Source organism: Zalophus californianus, chromosome 4, assembly GCF_009762305.2.
Source record: "Zalophus californianus isolate mZalCal1 chromosome 4, mZalCal1.pri.v2, whole genome shotgun sequence".
Taxonomy (NCBI): Eukaryota; Metazoa; Chordata; class Mammalia; order Carnivora; family Otariidae; genus Zalophus; species Zalophus californianus.
Window position 1 is genome coordinate 41,006,477 of NC_045598.1, and position 17,796 is coordinate 41,024,272.

General features: G+C 35.7%; 1 protein-coding gene across 3 annotated transcripts in view; it reads right to left on the reverse strand.

Annotated features, from left to right (window-relative positions):
- Positions 1 to 17,796, reverse strand: part of EPS15 (epidermal growth factor receptor pathway substrate 15) — a 140,409-nt gene that overhangs the window by 69,879 nt on the left and 52,734 nt on the right. For all 3 annotated transcript variants that reach the window (XR_004820008.1, XM_035727007.1, XM_035727006.1), the window contains exons 9-12: positions 13,124 to 13,213; positions 12,013 to 12,158; positions 10,251 to 10,407; positions 5,616 to 5,701 (exon numbers count right to left, since the gene is read on the reverse strand). Coding sequence is in view for 2 of the 3 variants with exons in the window: in XM_035727007.1 (XP_035582900.1) it covers positions 5,616 to 5,701; positions 10,251 to 10,407; positions 12,013 to 12,158; positions 13,124 to 13,213 (479 nt within the window). In the remaining variant the exon portion in view is untranslated. The remainder of the gene's footprint in view (positions 1 to 5,615; positions 5,702 to 10,250; positions 10,408 to 12,012; positions 12,159 to 13,123; positions 13,214 to 17,796) is intronic.

Below are 17,796 nucleotides of genomic sequence, written 5' to 3' on the forward strand. Positions count from 1 at the left end.
ACAGAATTAAGTTCCTATATAGAAAATGTTGAAGGAATTATATTAAAAATTTAAAGAAAAAAAATGACAAAAAGGCATCCTGCCTCAAACTCTCAATGTCTTAAATATTTTCAACTAGAAAACAACTTCATGAACCAGAGATAGAAACATCTCATTTTCTGACTAGTGACAAAGAACATTCTTTACTCAACTAACTCTTGAGGTTATATATATTGCTTTTCTTATCTCTTTTGATTTTCAATGGTCAAAACAAAATATTATTCTAAGAAACAATCTTTTCTTCATTATGCTTTTCTGTATTTTCAAAATAGTTACAAGTATGCATTATAATGATCATTGAGAGGGGAAAAATAAATTTGCAAAGCACCATATTCATTACATACTCATTATAATTCCATATTATTTATTGTTGATTTATAATTTGGTCCCTGGACTGAAATTACATATCTTCATCTGAAAACCAGCAAATAAGAAGGGGCTAATCTAGGGGTGCCTGGGTAGCTCAGTCAGTTAAGCATCTGCCTTCAGTTCAGGTCATGATCCCAGGATCCTTGGCTAGAGTCTCACATCAGGCTCCTTGCTCAGCCTGCTTTTCCCTCTGCCTGCGGCTCCCCCTGCTTATTCTCTCCCTCTTTCTCTCTCTCTCTAGCAAATAAATAAATAAAATCTTTAAGGGTGGGGGGCTAATCTTTTGTCAGATAGCAATTTAGTAAAAGCCATAAGCAAAATCTGTTTAAATTCTTTTTTCCTGTTTCATAGTTATACTTATTACATCCTGATATATTAATAAACAATTCAAAGGCTGAAGTGTAATACTATGGCACAGAAAAATTGTTATTCACAATAACAAAAACCAAGGTTTATAATGTAGTATCTTGAAGAGTTGGTGATATAGGGACCTAACACAACCATTTACAAAAGTGAATTTTAACAACCATAATTTTAGCATGGGTTGATGAGTCTCATTATATTACTGGGGTTGACAGATGATAGAAGTTTGCCTACACTGTAGATCTCATCTAAAATAAAAGCCTAGCGAAAATATTTTCACAAATGCCAAATCATGTGTAAGTGTTTTACACATTTATACAATATGACTACAACCTAAAACCTAACAAGGTTTTGGAGCTGTATGATTTTCTTAATAAGACAGTCACAAAATGTTAGATATGTTTTTATGTTTTAGTTGTGATTCACTGTAGAAGACTGTCACTAGTATAACCTAACATTATGGTTATTAGAAGTTAGTGAAAGCTCAGTTTACCAAAATGTAACTAATATTAGAAATGTGTGCACTGGTAAGAACACTTTATGTATGATGCTCTATTTCCTATTAAAGCTCACTCCAAAAACATTTCATGTGTTAATTACTGTTGGAAGTCAAGCAAGTCCTAGAATATTGGGGCATATCTGCGAGAGGCACAGAAGACAAGTATTTTCAAATCTAGCTATTATTCAATGTATATTACACATAAGGCAAGCAAAAACGTTAATAGACCATATATAGACCATATGAAAAGTCTACACACCATTATAGACTCAATAATGGAATGTTTACTTCTTCTGTTCTGAACCAAAGTAAAAAATCTTTAAATCTTAATGAGAGGCAAATATATAATAGAAAGAATGCAGAACTATAACTTAACACAACTGGATTTGGGGTGCCACCCAGCACTGTTGCCAACTTGATGTGTGACTGAGTTTTTTTCATGAGTAAGGAAAAAATTGGACTATATAATCCCCAAGAGTTTTGTTTCTGTTTTTGTTTTTTACTTTCTGTGATGCCAAGAGTAGAGGCTTTATGTAAATAGACAAAGGCCAATTTTTGAGCAGGAAATAAGAATATGACAGAACTTAAAAGGCAGATAACCTCAAAACTAAATAAAACAAAAAATTAAAAACAAAAACAACAAAAAAGAAAACACAAACAAAAAAACTACACAATGACACTGTGCCCAGACTTACATTTATAGAATGTCAAGTCATATTGTTCAAAGAGATAGATGATACTAAGGCTAATCACTGAAATTACTGTGGATTTGCAGCAAAGAAGTGAACTCTCACTTTTTGAAGATGATATGATACTTTATGTGGAAAACCCAAAAGACTCCACCCCAAAACTGCTAGAACTCATACAGGAATTCAGTAAAGCGGCAGGATATAAAATCAATGCACAGAAATCAGCTGCATTTCTATACACCAACAGCAAGACAGAAGAAAGAGAAATTAAGGAGTCAATCCTATTTACAATTGGACCCAAAACCATAAGATACTTAGAAATAAATCTAACCAAAGAGGCAAAGGATCTGTACTCAGAAAACTATAAAATCCTCATGAAAGAAATTGAGGAAGACACAAAGAAATGGAAAAACGTTCCATGCTCATGGATTGGAAGAACAAATATTGTGAAGATGTCTATGCTACCTAGAGCAATCTACACATTTAATGCAATCCCTATCAAAATACCATCCACTTTTTCCAAAGAAATGGAATAAATAATCCTAAAATTTGTATGGAACCAGAAAAGACCCCGAATAGCCAGAGGAATGTTGAAAAAGAAAAGCAAAACTGGTGGCATCACAATTCCGGACTTCAAGCTCTATTACAAAGCTGTCAGCATCAAGACAGTATGGTACTGGCATAAAAACAGACACACAGATCAAGGGAACAGAACAGAGAGCCCAGATATGGACCCTCAACTCTATGGTCAACTAATCTTCAACAAAGCAGGAAAGAATGTCCAATGGAAAAAAGACCATCTCTTCAACAAATGGTGTTGGGAAAATTGGACAGCCACATGCAGAAGAATGAAACTGGACCATTTCCTTACACAACACACAAAAATAGACTCAAAATGGATGAAAGACCTAAATGTGAGACAGGAATCCATCAAAATCCTTGAGGGGAACACAGGCGGCAACCTCTTCGACCTCAGCCGCAGCAACTTCTTCCTAAAACATTGCCAAAGGCAAGGGAAGCAAGGGCAAAAATGAACTATTAGGACTTCATCAGGATAAAAAGCTTTGCACAGCAAAGAAACAGTCAACAAAACCAAAAGACAGCCGACAGAATGGGAGAAGATATTTGCAAATGACATATCAGATAAAGGGCTAGTATCCAAAATCTATAAAGAACTATCAAACTCAACACCCAAAGAACAAATAATCCAATCAAGAAATGGGCAGAAGACATGAACAGACATTTCTGCAAAGAAGACATCCAAATGGCCAACAGACACATGAAAAAGTGCTCAACATCACTCGGCATCAGGGAAATCCAAATCAAATCCTCAATAAGATACCACCTCACGCCAGTCAGAATGGCTAAAATTAACAAGTCAGGAAATGACAGATGTTGGCAAGGATGCACAGAAAGGGGAACCCTCCTACACTGTTGGTGGGAATGCAAGCTGGTGCAGCCACTCTGGAAGATAGTATGGAGGTTCCTCAAAAAGTTGAAAATAGAGCTACCCTACAACCCAGCAATTGCACTACTAGGTATTTACCCCAAAGATACAAATGTAGGGATCCAAAGGGGCACCTGTACCCCAATGTTTATAGCAGCAATGTCCACAATAGCCAAACTATGGAAAGAGCCTAGATGTCCATCAACAGATGAAGGGATAAAGAAGATGCTGTGTATATATATATACAATGGAATATTATGCAGCCATCAAAAAATTGAAATCTTGCCATTTGCAATGATGTGGATGGAACTAGAGGGTATCATGCTAAGCAAAATAAGCCAATCAGAGAAAGACAAGTATCATATGATCTCACTGATATGAGGAATTTGAGAAACAAGACAGAGGATCATAGGGGAAGGGAGGGAAAAATGAAACAAGACAAAGCCAGAGAGGCAGACAAACCATAAGAGACTCTTAATCTCAGGAAACGAACTGAGGGTTGCTAGAGTGGAGGGTGGTGGGAGGGATGGGGTGGCTAGGTGATGGACATTGGGGAGGGTATGTGCTATGGTGAGCACTGTGAATTGTGTAAGACTGATGAATAACAGACCTGTACCCCTGAAACAAATAATACATTATATGTTAATAAAAAAAAAAAAAAGAAATTACTGTGTATTTGAAGCTATGCTGCCTTCAGTAGACATTTACCTCCCCAGAATCCACGCCTCCTTCTGGCAGAATTTTCATGTCAGGATACTCACTCCTCTTATGTGGTCCTAGTAACAAACTACCCTCCCACCACTCCCATGACAGAGTTCATGGCAAATCAATAAACTATACATCCCTGGCCCCTGTTTCAGGGACAGTCATGGCCCTAAGCGAGTACAATCACATGGAATCTTAGGGATTTTACAGGAACTGCCAGAAAAGATCTAGTGGATCCACTAGATCTGAAATACAAATACACAAGGCTAGGTGTGCTATAGCCCTTTTGACAATATAATGGGAAATTCCATCTGAGACTGGAACAACCCAGTGGAAGTGGAGACAATAAATAGAGCAAGAAAACAGATTATATCATTTGAACCCCAGTATGAAGTTATTCCTTAAGCCATCTCTACCTCTAAGAGATCTTAATTTCAGAAGTTAATAAATTCACTCTCACTTAAATTAGCTTGGGTTGAATTAGCTTGGGTTGAATTCTTTCTTGCAACTGAAAAATCGTAATAACTAAGTTTCTCTATAGCAATTTTAATGTAGCCTCATGAATGAGGAAAGATCATTCCCTATTTCTTGCCATATGGCCCAGATAAATCATTCAACAACCCCCTTATGTCTCAGTACCATCAATAAAATAATCAGCCATTATCTGCTTCAAAGTGTTATGAAGGTTAAAAACAGAAAAAGGTTTCTGTAAATACAAAATGATATTTAAACCCAATGCCTTGTAGATGGAAAAATGGTCTCATTTTTAAAAAAGTAATTTCAGGAGGTCACTTTTATAGTATTAATATAAAGTTTCTAGTAAATATCAATAGTGCCTGCTGTATTTAGATTCAAATCCAATTGTATTTAAGTCCATTCTACATAGTACCTATGTATAAGAGAGAAGACAACTCCAAATCAAGTAGTCCTGAGATCAGGTATTATTAGTTCTACTGCTGACAGGTTTGTATGACTGGGCAAAATAACTCTCTAAGCACCTGAACTCCTTAACTGTAAACGAGGAAAAATAAAATCTAACTCAAGTCATAAGGTTTCTGTGAGAAGCAAATGAGGTAACAATTATGAAAGCTCTCGGCATGGTATATGCATTTAACACTCCTTCCATAAAATGTATTAAATAATGTTTTTCTAATATACTATTCAAATATCTAAAGCTGGAGGAAAACTGTATTCTATTCATTCTAAGATACACATTTTTCACTGCCTAAAGTCAGATAGTATTTATAGCTGATGCCACTGTTTATTTGGCAGTGATTTTTAGTTTAGTGGTACATAAGAAAATAGTGCATCCTGCAATTAAAGGGTTGCCTTAGATTTGATAGGTTACACTGGAAAAAAAAAAGCAACAGCGTTCATGTATTCCCAAGTCAAGAACCATGGTACTTAAATAAAGTAGCATTTACCAAGATACATATTAAAAACAGAAGAGTGTGTGTGTGTGTGTGTATATCTACATAGTCAGTTGTAATTTTACTTTACATACCTCTGTAGGTCAACTATTTCATTGTTAAGGGTATCTAGCTCCTTAATAGCAGAGAAATCTGCAACAGGACTTGATCCTATGATGTTCTAAAAACAAAAAGTTCACAATTATAACATTATTACTATAAATCTATATATGGTGAAGTATTAAAAATGTTTAAAAGCACTACATGAATACAGATTATTACACATTTTACAGTATTACTAATACTTTAAATTCATTTAAGAAAATATCTAGGGTAATTTACACACACGCACACACACAGTTATAAACAGAGACATTTTCCCTTAAATTCTCTAAAAGCTGTTGCTCTATAATAGGTACCACCACTCCAGATCCCAAAGTCTTTGTCACTTGATCCTAGCGCCTGTTTAAACCTTGAAGTAAAACGGATACCAAATTTATAAACTAATTCTCCATTAAAGAATAAATTTCTTGGGGAGATGGACATTGACTTATTTGTACTCATGTCATCTGGCACAAAGTAAGTAAACAAATTTTTGTTCAATCTCAGAATCATAATGGTAGTTGATTTTATTCAATTCAACATTTACTTTTGTTAAACAATTTTAGTGCCTACTCTATTTAAAGTAGCACCAACTGCTCAGCATGTTCTATCGTAAGTATTAATATCACCATATATGAAACTGTTTTCACATATGACATCCTTTACATATGGTTTTCTTTCAATAATGAAAGTGTCAAAATTGGTCTCTGAATGGTACCTGTAGTTAGAAAATCTAGCTGGGTTTATTCTGGGCTCTGCCATTTTACTAGCTGCACTATCTTTACTATAAAATAGGGAAATAATCTCTGCCCTGTCTCTTTAAAAATTAAATGAGATAGGGGCATCTGCCTTCGGCTCAGGTCATGATCCCAGGGTCCTGGGATCGAGCCTCGCATTGGGCTCCCCGCTCAGCGGGAAGCCTACTTCTCCCTCTCCCACTCCCCCAGCTTGTGTTCCCTCTCTCGCTGTGTCTCTATCAAATAAATAAAATATTTTAAAAAATTAAATGAGATAAATAATGTATGTAAAGTCACTCTAAAACTTTGTAACATTTTACAAATGTAAGGTATTATTATAATTAACTTCCTCAACAGAATATGCTCTTAAGATGGACACTCTCCCAATGAGTTGCTTCCACCCTGGCTCACAATGGTTTGTGAACCATTTTTGATGCATTATATATCTGGCTGAAGTCAGGGCAAGAAGATAACTGCTCCTTTAAACACCTGACCTACCTCTAATGCTACAACCAGACTGACAAATAACAGAATAACCACCAATAGGAAATGTTAAAATTGAGGCCTGTTTATGTAAAACTAAAATATATTAAGGACCTTATTAGCAGAACATAAAACTTGGAATTAACACTTATGTTGTTATGGACTTAATGTATGTCACCAACTTGGACAATGGAAGAAGAAACCTAAAAGTTCACAATATCCCATCTCTTCACATGGATATGATGATTTACAATTTACTAAGTACTTTCAAATCCATTAATCAATTCTCAAAACTAATCTGAAAACTGGGTTGTAGGTATGGCAGATATTATTACTAACCCCATTTTAGAGCTAAGGAACTAGATTTAAATGACTTGCCTAAAGTTGAACCCAGCAAATAGGAGATATTGATTAGGAGACCGCTGATTAAATTCAAGTCTATTTCACATTATGCCCCTCAGTGCTTGCATATCAAGATCATTTAGGTAAATGAAACCATCACCCTAAAAGCCAACTTGATAAACAGGTATGTCAATAAAATCTGGCAAATAATTCCCTCCATATTTCTTTAGGCACACTGCATTATTAGTCCTCAGATGTTTTGTCTATCAATACCAAAATTCATCTATTAGGATTCAATTAATGCTAGTCTCAATTTTATTATTAACTATAAATTTTTATCAAATGTACCTCTTACTGTTTTACTGTGTTTCTCTAATATACAGACCCTTATCATCCTAAATTAAATTAGAAGTTTTAAAGTGGATTTCTGAATATGACAGGTATTCACTAGAATTTTAAGTCTGTCTAAACTTGATTTATGAGCTAAGCCTGGCCAGACAGTTTGACAGTTGAACAAAATGAAAAATTAGGACTTGGTCTCACTTTTATCACCAAAAGTAACTTATATCACCTAGCTGCTACTGAGAAATTCGCTATGAAAGGTGCAAGTATACCAAGAAACTCATGACTTCCACACCTCTGTCACTCTAACTCAAAAAAAGTGATTCACAGTTGACAGTCTTTCACTATTAAAAATATCTCAAATAAGAAGAGTGAGACAAATAAGTTTAACCTCAAACAAGTTAGGTGATACCACAGATGACTCTAGAAGGAAGATCAGTGTACTGTAGTTGGTATAGCTTGTGTCACTCAATTGCTAACAGAGAAATTAAACTCCCATTCTAAAGTAATAAAATGGCATCCAACCAAGAAACATGGAAAAAGGTCAGCTAAAAGTATATGAAGTATAAGAAGGGCATATGGAGAAAAATGTAGCATGTCCTCTTCTTTCAAAATATTTTCTCTCACCCTGTTTTGTGCATTACACAAAAATTCCACTTTGGTGATTTTAAGGGGATCAAAGAGCCTAAGGAAGGCCATCTAAAATGCACACAAGGACCAAGTGACAGACATGTGACAAAATCATGCTGTTTAGGTATTTTCTCTGCATCAACTTTGCCACTTAAAAAGCTTCTAATTTCAAAATTATAAAGCAAAAACTGTAATGCTAAAAAAGGCAAAAAGTAAAGCTCTAACCTTGAGAGAGTAGAGTTAAGAAACTGACAGTACAAGAAAGGCGAAAAGCAGAGTGCTGCAGAATGGAAAAAATAGTCCAAACTAGAAAAAACACAGAAAGGAAAGCAATATTCAAAAAATGATTAGTCAAAGCTGCAAAAAAATGCAGTTCTAAAAAAATTAGATTATAAAGAGAAAAGAGATTATTTGAAAGACAAAACAAATGCAAATTTTTAATATTTAGGTTAAAAATTTTGGTTAATAGGTAAGACAATAATGATAAAATCCCATTTTAATGTATAATATTGGTATCTGATATAAATAGCCAAAGGTGTCTATGCTCTGGTGAACGGACTTCAGACAATTCTATTAAAAACTCTGTATAGCAGATGCAACCTGGAGTGTCTACTAATGTCATTTGCTTCAGAAAGCTCTGTCATATCTGTAGTTTGCACTGGTGGGAGACTTAGTGGGTATAAAATGAAGGTGACAAGGGGAAAAAGGATGAAACAACTGAGATACGGTTATAGCAGAGAGCACACATACAAATTTGTAACTTTTATCTTTCTGGGTGGCATCACTTTTAGCCTTTTCCACAACTTAGGGAACCCATATCCTACGTCACAAGAAATCTCAAAAATTTCACAAAATGCTCTCCCCTCCCCCAAAACTCACAAAAGAGATCATCAAATACTTATTTTATTAAAATATAAGGATAAAAACTCTTACAAGTAATTTCTAAACCTGGTGGCTATAAATTTCCATTTAGTTGACTTATAAAAAAAATCAATTTTGACTTTTATTAGGTTAAAATGGGATTTTTTTTTTAACCTATGTGACAAAATTACTGCAAAACCAAAATATTCTACTGACATTTTAAGGACAGCTCTCCTTACACCACACATTTGACAACTTCTATTACATCTAACTCTGAAGAATCACCACAGCAATAATTACTTTATAGGTCTTAACATATTTAAAAATGCAAGGTATGTATTTTTTTTTTAAGATTTTATTTATTTGACAGAGAGATAGCACAAGCAGGCAGAGCGGGAGGCAGAGGGAGAGGGAGAAGCAGGCTCTCCCTCCCGATGCGGGGCTCGATCCCAGGACCCTGGGATCATGACCTGAGCTGAACCAAGATATTGTAAATATACTATGCTAGAAAGGATGTCTAGAGGAGAAGAGAAAAATCAAGGCATAGCATGGCTACAACAATGTAGTTTTGAAAATTCCCACTGCTGACCAGAAACCAAAAGTTGCTAAAACCTGCTTCTAGCTGTTCAGATATGAAATTTGGCCATATGCTCAGGAAAAGAAGGTCATCTACATGGCAAAAACCACAAAGATTTCTTCTCAACAGGGTCCTGGGATCGAGCCCCGCATCAGGCTCCCTACTCCGCGGGAAGCCTGCTTGTGTTCCTGCTCTCACTGTTTCTGTCAAATAAATAAATAAAATCTTAAAAAAAAAAAAAATGACACCAAACAATCATAATCTCCTAGATTTTGTTTTCAAATTTGTATTAAGAGTGAATCATCAAATGAAACACAATAATTTAATTCCTATACATTTCATTTAAATTTTATACCTTATTCATAAAAATTCACAAATCCAAGGGGGGGGAAAGACCACATTTTTCCAATTTTTAGATTGGAAAATATGGTTGCCATATGTGTAATGAATGTTGGGGTAAATGAACTGCAGCCCAACGATGTCATACAAGGCATTTGAACATATTTATAGACACAAACTGAACCACAAACAGTATACTGTTCTACTCCTAGCCAGATACATTTTCTCCACTGTTTCATTCAAATCAAGTCTGTCATCTAACACAGCACTTGTTTCTTTCTGTTAATACATTCAGGTTTTCTATTAAGTTGTCTTACCTTTTGTAAATTGGCCCTGTCTGATGGTGGAACCATCTCAGGAGTAAGAATGTGAGGAGGATCAATGCCCTTTATTAACTTTTGATTGATTAAGTGAAAAGCCAAGGCAAACTGATCTTTTGAAAGCTTCCCACAGTCCTTTGTGTCACATAATGTCCTGTACAAATAAACAAAACAAACAGAATATAAATGCTACAACTGCTATTCTAAAAATCCAGGGAAAAAGTAATAGGACTAGGTAGCTTTTTAAAAATGATCAGTTGAATTAAAAAAAAAAACTCATATTTCTGTGTGTTTGGCCTGCCCAAAACTTAAACTCAAATGTTAGAAAAGAGAGATCAGCTAAAATGGTTTTAAAAAAAGAGAGAAAGAGAATGTTCACCTTGGTGCTGAGCAGAGGTCTCTTATCTGGGTTTGCTTTGTGCTTCCTTACCAATTTCCAGAACCACTACAGAGTAAGAGTTGTGATGGGCCAAAGAATCCCAACGTTCTCAACATTAAAAGATGTTAAAAATGAAACCTAAGTTTCAACAAATTTGGTTCATTAGTGGCGTTAGAATGATTCTAAAACAAGCAAAAATTTCCACGTTGGCTTGCTTCCTGCAACTCTAGGGAGTAGGCGGATATAAGGATCACCAAGTCAAAGCAGAAACAACAGCTGCAAATGGAGATCACATGTGAAGAGAAGGCAGCAATGTGGAAAGCTTTACAAAATCACTTGAAGAGAAACAGCAAATGTTTTACCCTGTTTACTTTTGTCCTTCCCTCCTCCCTCCCTCTCTCTCTCTCTCTCTCTAAAGCTCAGCTTTCTGAAGTCCTGATCTGTTTCATTCATTGAAACCCAATGTGGCCTGATGAACAGACTATAGGTAAGTTGTCAAAGAAACCCTGAATTCCAGCTTCTCTACTTATTTCTTCTTGTGACCTTGAACAAATTTTTTTAACCTCTTCAAGCCTTAGTTTCTTCATCTATAAAGTGGAGATAACACACATTCTGCAAGGTTACAGTGAGAATTAAAGGTAAAGTACATAAAGTCTGGGCATATTGCCAAGCCCATGACAACTGCCATTTATTGAGCACACTGTCTGGCCTAGGCTCTTGAAAGTGGCAGTTATTATTAGTTACACATATTTAATCTTTCCCAGTCTTGAGTTCTTGTTCCTCTTAAGGCAGACCTACTGTCCTCATTTGTTCTTTTCTAAGTACCTCTTTGCAGCTATGTGGTTCCACATCTGATGTTTGCTGCCTCATGAAAACCTCAAAATAACCTCTGGTATAGTCAGGTGGACTGCCAACAGGCATACTATAATTTTCATATGCATGGTCTCATTTAACATGATATGCACTAGAGACACTCAAGTTTGTCTTAGGACCAAGTGTGTACTCTCTATGTAAAGGTATAACAGAATACATATGCCCTACAGAATTATAAGAGCACACCTTGAAGATACTGTTTTGTATATTGTTTAAATTTCAGGTTTTTTGATTCTCCCTTAAAAATTTAAGTTTAATTGATATAAACAAATGCTGCATTTTAACATTTTAATAATCATTAACTGACATTGTCAATCTTATAAAACAGGTAATCCATTCTCAAGCTTTTATCCATTATCCAGAAGAAATTCTCATATTTAAATTTTCTCTACAAAAAATTCTGAAACAAAACTGTCCAATTTACAAATGCCTAAAAATAAGAATGCACAAAACAGGAGTTATACAAAACCATATTTGTTTTCTAAATCAATTTAAATAAAATCTTACCAAATATGGGCTAGTAAGTTAGAAGGTAAACCTGTCTTCAGGAAGATTTCACGGACTTCCAATCCAGACACAAAGCCATCCATATCTTTATCAGTTTTCAAGAAGATCTCATCATATTTAGCCTTTTCTGCAGGGGATACAACCCACTACAGGAAAGAAATAAAAATAAAAATAATTAAATATGTATAGATAGAGAGAGAGAGAATTTCTGACAGAATGAAACAGACTTTGAAATGTCATTCTTGCAATCCATGATAGTATCTGTCAAAATTCTGAGCAATTCCACCCCACTAACTGTACCATTCCATCACACCCTAATCAAAATGCTGTGATGAAGAGAAAATTACAGAAGAAAAATATAGGTCAGTTGGGACTATACTTACAGACGCCCATTTCACTTTTTTCCTTTTAAGTAATGAGTAAATTCAAGCATAGTTAACTCTTGACTTATTAATGACCACATTAATATGGGTTAACTGTGAGTCTGTATAAACAAAATATTCAAATAATTCTCAATCCCCATTTTTTATAGTTTCATTCAGCATTCTTAGCTGTAGCTGAATTAGCTGATTTGCATATCCTGCCGTTATTTTCCTTTACTCAGCCTGACAAGCAGCAGCCTGGAGGAAAAAAAGGCTCAAACCCAAAATTGGATAATTTGATCCCAAAGAATCAAGAGTTAACTGGGGATTAAAAAAACAAAAATATCTATTAATTATGCCCAGGCAAGCATGCCAGATTAGCATGGAGTATCTTCTGTCTCCAACTCTAATTCCAGGTAGATCAAGGCAAAGCCAATAAAACATCCATATGACCTAAGTAAGGCCAAATGCAGGAGAAGGATTATATGTCTTTTCCGGGACATGACATTATGCAGGTTCAACCAGAGGGTGCTCTAAATCTTTGATCCCTTTGATTGCTCCTTCTGTCGTCATCAAGCAATCAACTGTTAAATGCCATGCACTTAAAAAAAAGTCCTTTAACACTGATAGATCTATACCTGTCTTAACGGTGCTTTGGTAGGTAAAATGCCTACAGGTGGTAAGGAGTGGGAAGGTTCCTCGGCTGATGCTGATGAGGGGATCAACCGCACAGAGCCTGATATACTGACCGTTTTTCTCTTAGAAGGTGGCACCAAGGCGGGAGGCAAGGACATTGGCACAGGTTCTTTCTCCAATGCGCAGTATACCAAAAACATGGCCTTCAAGAGAGATGAACGAGGGTCATATATATTAAAATCATTTAACAACACCGACCCACTGAACTGATTATTGTTCAACACAAAGCAGCTTCAAGCTGTCTCAAATTCTTTTTTTTTTTTTTTAAGAAATTAGGCTAGGAAAGAAAGAAGGAGGAAAAGAGAGAGAGAGATGAAAGGAAGAAAGGAGAAAAGGAAATAAATCAAAGCTAAGCAACTTATAGGAATATATCCAAAGTAGCAAAAACTCAGACACACACCCTTCAATTAAAGATCTTGCAATGTCAAAAGCAAACAATCTGGGAAAAAGATATTTGCAAAGAAAGAGCTAATCTCCCTAAAAAGAGTCCCTAGAAATTAAAAGAAAAAAACAAAATCCAATAGGAAAATGGGTATATTTGCAAAGAAAGAGCTAATCTCCCTAAAAAGAGTCCCTAGAAATTAACAGAAGAAAAAAACAAAATCCAATAGGAAAATGGGTAAAGAGTAAAAACAGGTATTTTACAGAAAAGTAAATACTACAAATGGTCTATAATATACAAAAATATGCTCACTTTCACAAGAGAACTTCAAATTAAAACTATATTAAAATACCATTTTCCACTTAACTGGCAAAAATCCGAAGTTTCATAACTCATGTTGTTAACTACACTAGGCAAACAGGCACCCTCAGACGTTGCTAGTGGGGGCTCAAACTGGTACCAAGCCTATGCAGGACAAATTGGCAATGACTACCAAATTTATTTACTTCTCCTTTGGCTCAGCAATCCCCCATTTGGGAATCTACCCTCAGACTTACCTGCCTCCATAAAAAAACACTGTGTGAAAAAGATTGTTAATCATAGAATTCTTCGTAGCAGCACCCAAGTGCTCAACCACAAAAGGCTGGTTTTAAACAAAACCAGTCTTGATTGATACAGCTATACAATACTTTGAAACAAAAGCAAAAACAAAAACCAACAAACAAAAACCACTGAAAGCATTCTCTATCTTAACTGCAGTACCTTCACAAATATATACAATTATCAAAACTCATCATATTATATACTTAAATTGAATGCAATTCACTGTATGTAAAGTAGTTCTTCAATAAAGCTGACCCAGGCGGTGGGGGGTGGGGGGGGGGCGGGAATCGTAGAGCTCTCTATGTGAAGATAACCAAGTACAGTGTTAATGTGTATAACAGTGTGTATAGTGTGTTATCTTTTGCGGTAAGGGAGTAATATTTATTCATATGTGTTTATATTTGCATTTTAGAAGTCTAGAAGAATGAACAAGAAACTAAGAAACATGGTTGATTATAGAGTGGGTATAAATGAACAATGAGGGCAAGGACGGAACCGAATTTTTTTCCACTGAATATCTTCTTATATTGTACTGCTTTCTGAACCATGAAAATGTATTACTTATTTAAAATTATTTTTAATTATTAAATACATAAAGCAGTTGCACAAAGTGGAACAACCTACATATAGAATGTTCCAGGATAGTCCCTTCATTTTAAAGAATTCAAGACACCTTCAAGACTTTCAAAAGATAGTTTCCATGACAACCTTCAAGCATATGAAATTGCTCAAAGCAACCTGGAACCTCTGGGGCGCCTTGGTTGCTCAGGTCATAATCCCAGGGTCCTGGGATCAAGCCCCGCGTCCGGCTCCCTGCTCAGCGGAAAGCCTGCTTCTCCCTCTACCACTCCCCCTGCTTGTGTTCCATCTTTCGCTGTCTCTGTCTGTCAAATAAATAAATAAAATCTTAAAAAAAAAAAAAAGCAACCTGGAACCTCCAAAAAGATTCCAACAGCAACCGGGAGGAAGCTTAAGTACTTAATTATTTTTTTTCCACTGAAAATAACATTTTTCGGTGGCGCCTGGGTGGCTCCGTCGTTAAGCATCTGCCTTCAGCTCAGGTCATGATCCCAGATTCCTGGAATCAAGCCCCGCATCGGGCTCCCTGATCCACGGGAAGCCTGCTTCTCCCTCTCCTACTCCCCCTGCTTGTGTTCCCTTTCTTGCGATGTCTCTCTGTCAAATAAATCAACAAAATCTTTTATTAAAAAATAATAATAATATTTTTCCCCAAAAAAAGTTTGCTTACAATTCTAAGTTAAGTTTTATGGGGCTTTCAAATCAGTATTTATTGAGCATCTAATACAACAACACTGATCCCTGATTTCTGTGATTACAAATATTTTATGTATGAAGAAACTGAAGCTCAGAGATGCTAAGTAACTTGCCTGATATCTTTTAAGATAGTATAGCGTTCAAACAGATCCGGCTACAAAGCTCTTGTTTTTCTCAGATTTGATAGCTTCATTAGGAGTACACATATAATTTTACAATACCATGTTCTCCTCCACAAAGGATAAAACTAAACTTACACCCAATGGGACCCAAATTGTAGCAGGTATCAGAATTACCTGGACAACTTTATAAAGCACAAATTTTTGGGCTCCACTCCCAGAATTCTAGAATCATTAAGTCTGGGTTGGGCCTGGTATTTTAAATTTCTAAGAAGTCTCCAAGGATGCTGATGCTCTTTGTCCTGGGACCATATTTAACCGTGTGGCCCAAACCAAGAATTCTCTTCTTCCCATTCACTAGTCAACTTGAAGAATTCAATTTAGTTTTAGAAACACACAAACTTTATTAACTTCAAAGGCTTGAAACTCCAGAGTGAAAACAATCTGGCTAGCACATACTTTCAACCAAATTCATGATATAGGCAATATTATTAAATTGGCACTGAGCTAAAAGTGACTAACATGCACATTAAAGGTCAGCATTCCTCTTGATGCAGATGGGAGTCATTTCCTGGAAAAGAAGACACTAGAAGCAAAAAAGCTATGTCAGCTATCTGCTGCCAATAGACAACACATTTTTTGAAAGTTAAAAAAAAAGTATCATTAATTTCATGTTGCGTTGAAAATAGTTTCCCTGACAAAACTGAAGCCAAAAAATTTTCTACCAAATAAAACAAAAAAGTGAATAGTATACTGCTGGGTTGTGATTTTTTTTTATTATTATATTGTACTTCATCCTAATCAAAGCCTGCCATTGAAACAAATATAGCAACTAAAGCAAATGATGCACCATATTCACCGAAAGAAAAAAAGAAAAAAATCTGGCAAAATCAAGCCTAAGGTTTCTCAGTGATAGCAGGGAAAGAGGGGATTTAGTTTTACTATTGCAGTCAATTACCAGTAGCTTCTCACTTTGTTTTCTTTTTATTCTCTGTGCTTTTAGGGAGCATTCTCAAATTTTCGGGGCCATCAGAATCTCTGAGAGGGCTTCTCTGCCCCTACCCCAGAGATTCTGATTTAGTTGGGCTGGGCTAAGGCCTAAGACTCTGCATTTCTAATAGATTCTCTGGTAATGTTGATGTTGCTGATGGGAGACCATACTTTGAGAACCAGTATTTTAGGAGCTTCCTTTAGAGTTTTATTTGCTCATTCGTGTACTCAATCACTTGAACTGCCAGTTTTAATTTCTTAAAATAGCATTCTGGGATGAAAATAATGGGCATTTCCTATGTATGCCAAGTAATACAAGTTTTCTTCATCAATTTAATTCAACAAAATATTTACTGAGAAATCTCTAGCCACCAGGCACTGTGCTAGGCACTAGAAATAGAAAACTAAAAAGATATTTTATGTTTACCACCCGATAGAACCAGCAAATATGTAACAAGTTAACTTCAGTACAATGTGAACATGTTAATATAAATACAGTTAATAAATCTCAAAGTGCCAAAAACTCTTCACATGAGGACCCAACAAATGCTACTGACTAAAATTTAGACCACATACTTGACAGAAAAACTTAAGGCCTAGTAAGAATGTAAAAACCAGTACAAAGATATGAAGACAGAATACAAAGTAAAAAGGGCATGAGTCTGCCTCTCCAGAGAACAGAATAGGAAAAGAGGAAAATAATAACTTCATAGTGAAGAAATCTGGCAAACACCATCTTTACCAAGTGACGAAGATTAACATCACCAGTAATGGCATGTGGACACTATGTATCCCCTGATAAGTGTGATGAAAAAGGCATTTCACACCTGTGGTATTCTTTCCAAAAACCCATACCTCTAGTCTATCCATGAGAAAAACATCAGACAAACCTAGATTGGCAGACCTTCTATAGGATACCTAGCTAGTGCTCCTTGATAATGCCAAAGTCATAGAAGCTAGACAGAAAAACTATCATATACTAGGAGACACCAAGAAAATGCAAATCAAACCACTATGAGATAATACCTTACACATGTCAGACTAGCCAGAATCAGAAAGACAAGAAATAACAAGTGTCAGCAAGGATGTGGAGAAAAAGGAATCCTGTTGTACTGTTGGTGGGAATGTAAACTGCTGCAGCCACTGGAAAAAAGTATGGAGGTTCCTCAAAAAATTAAAAAATAGAAATATTATACGACCCAGTAATTCCACTACTGGGTATTTACCCAAAGAAAACAAAAACTCTAATTCAAAAAGATGTATGCACCTCCATGTTTATTGCAGCATTATTTGCAATAACAAAGCACCCCAAGTGTCCACCGATAGATGAATGGATAAAGAGATGTGGTACACACAC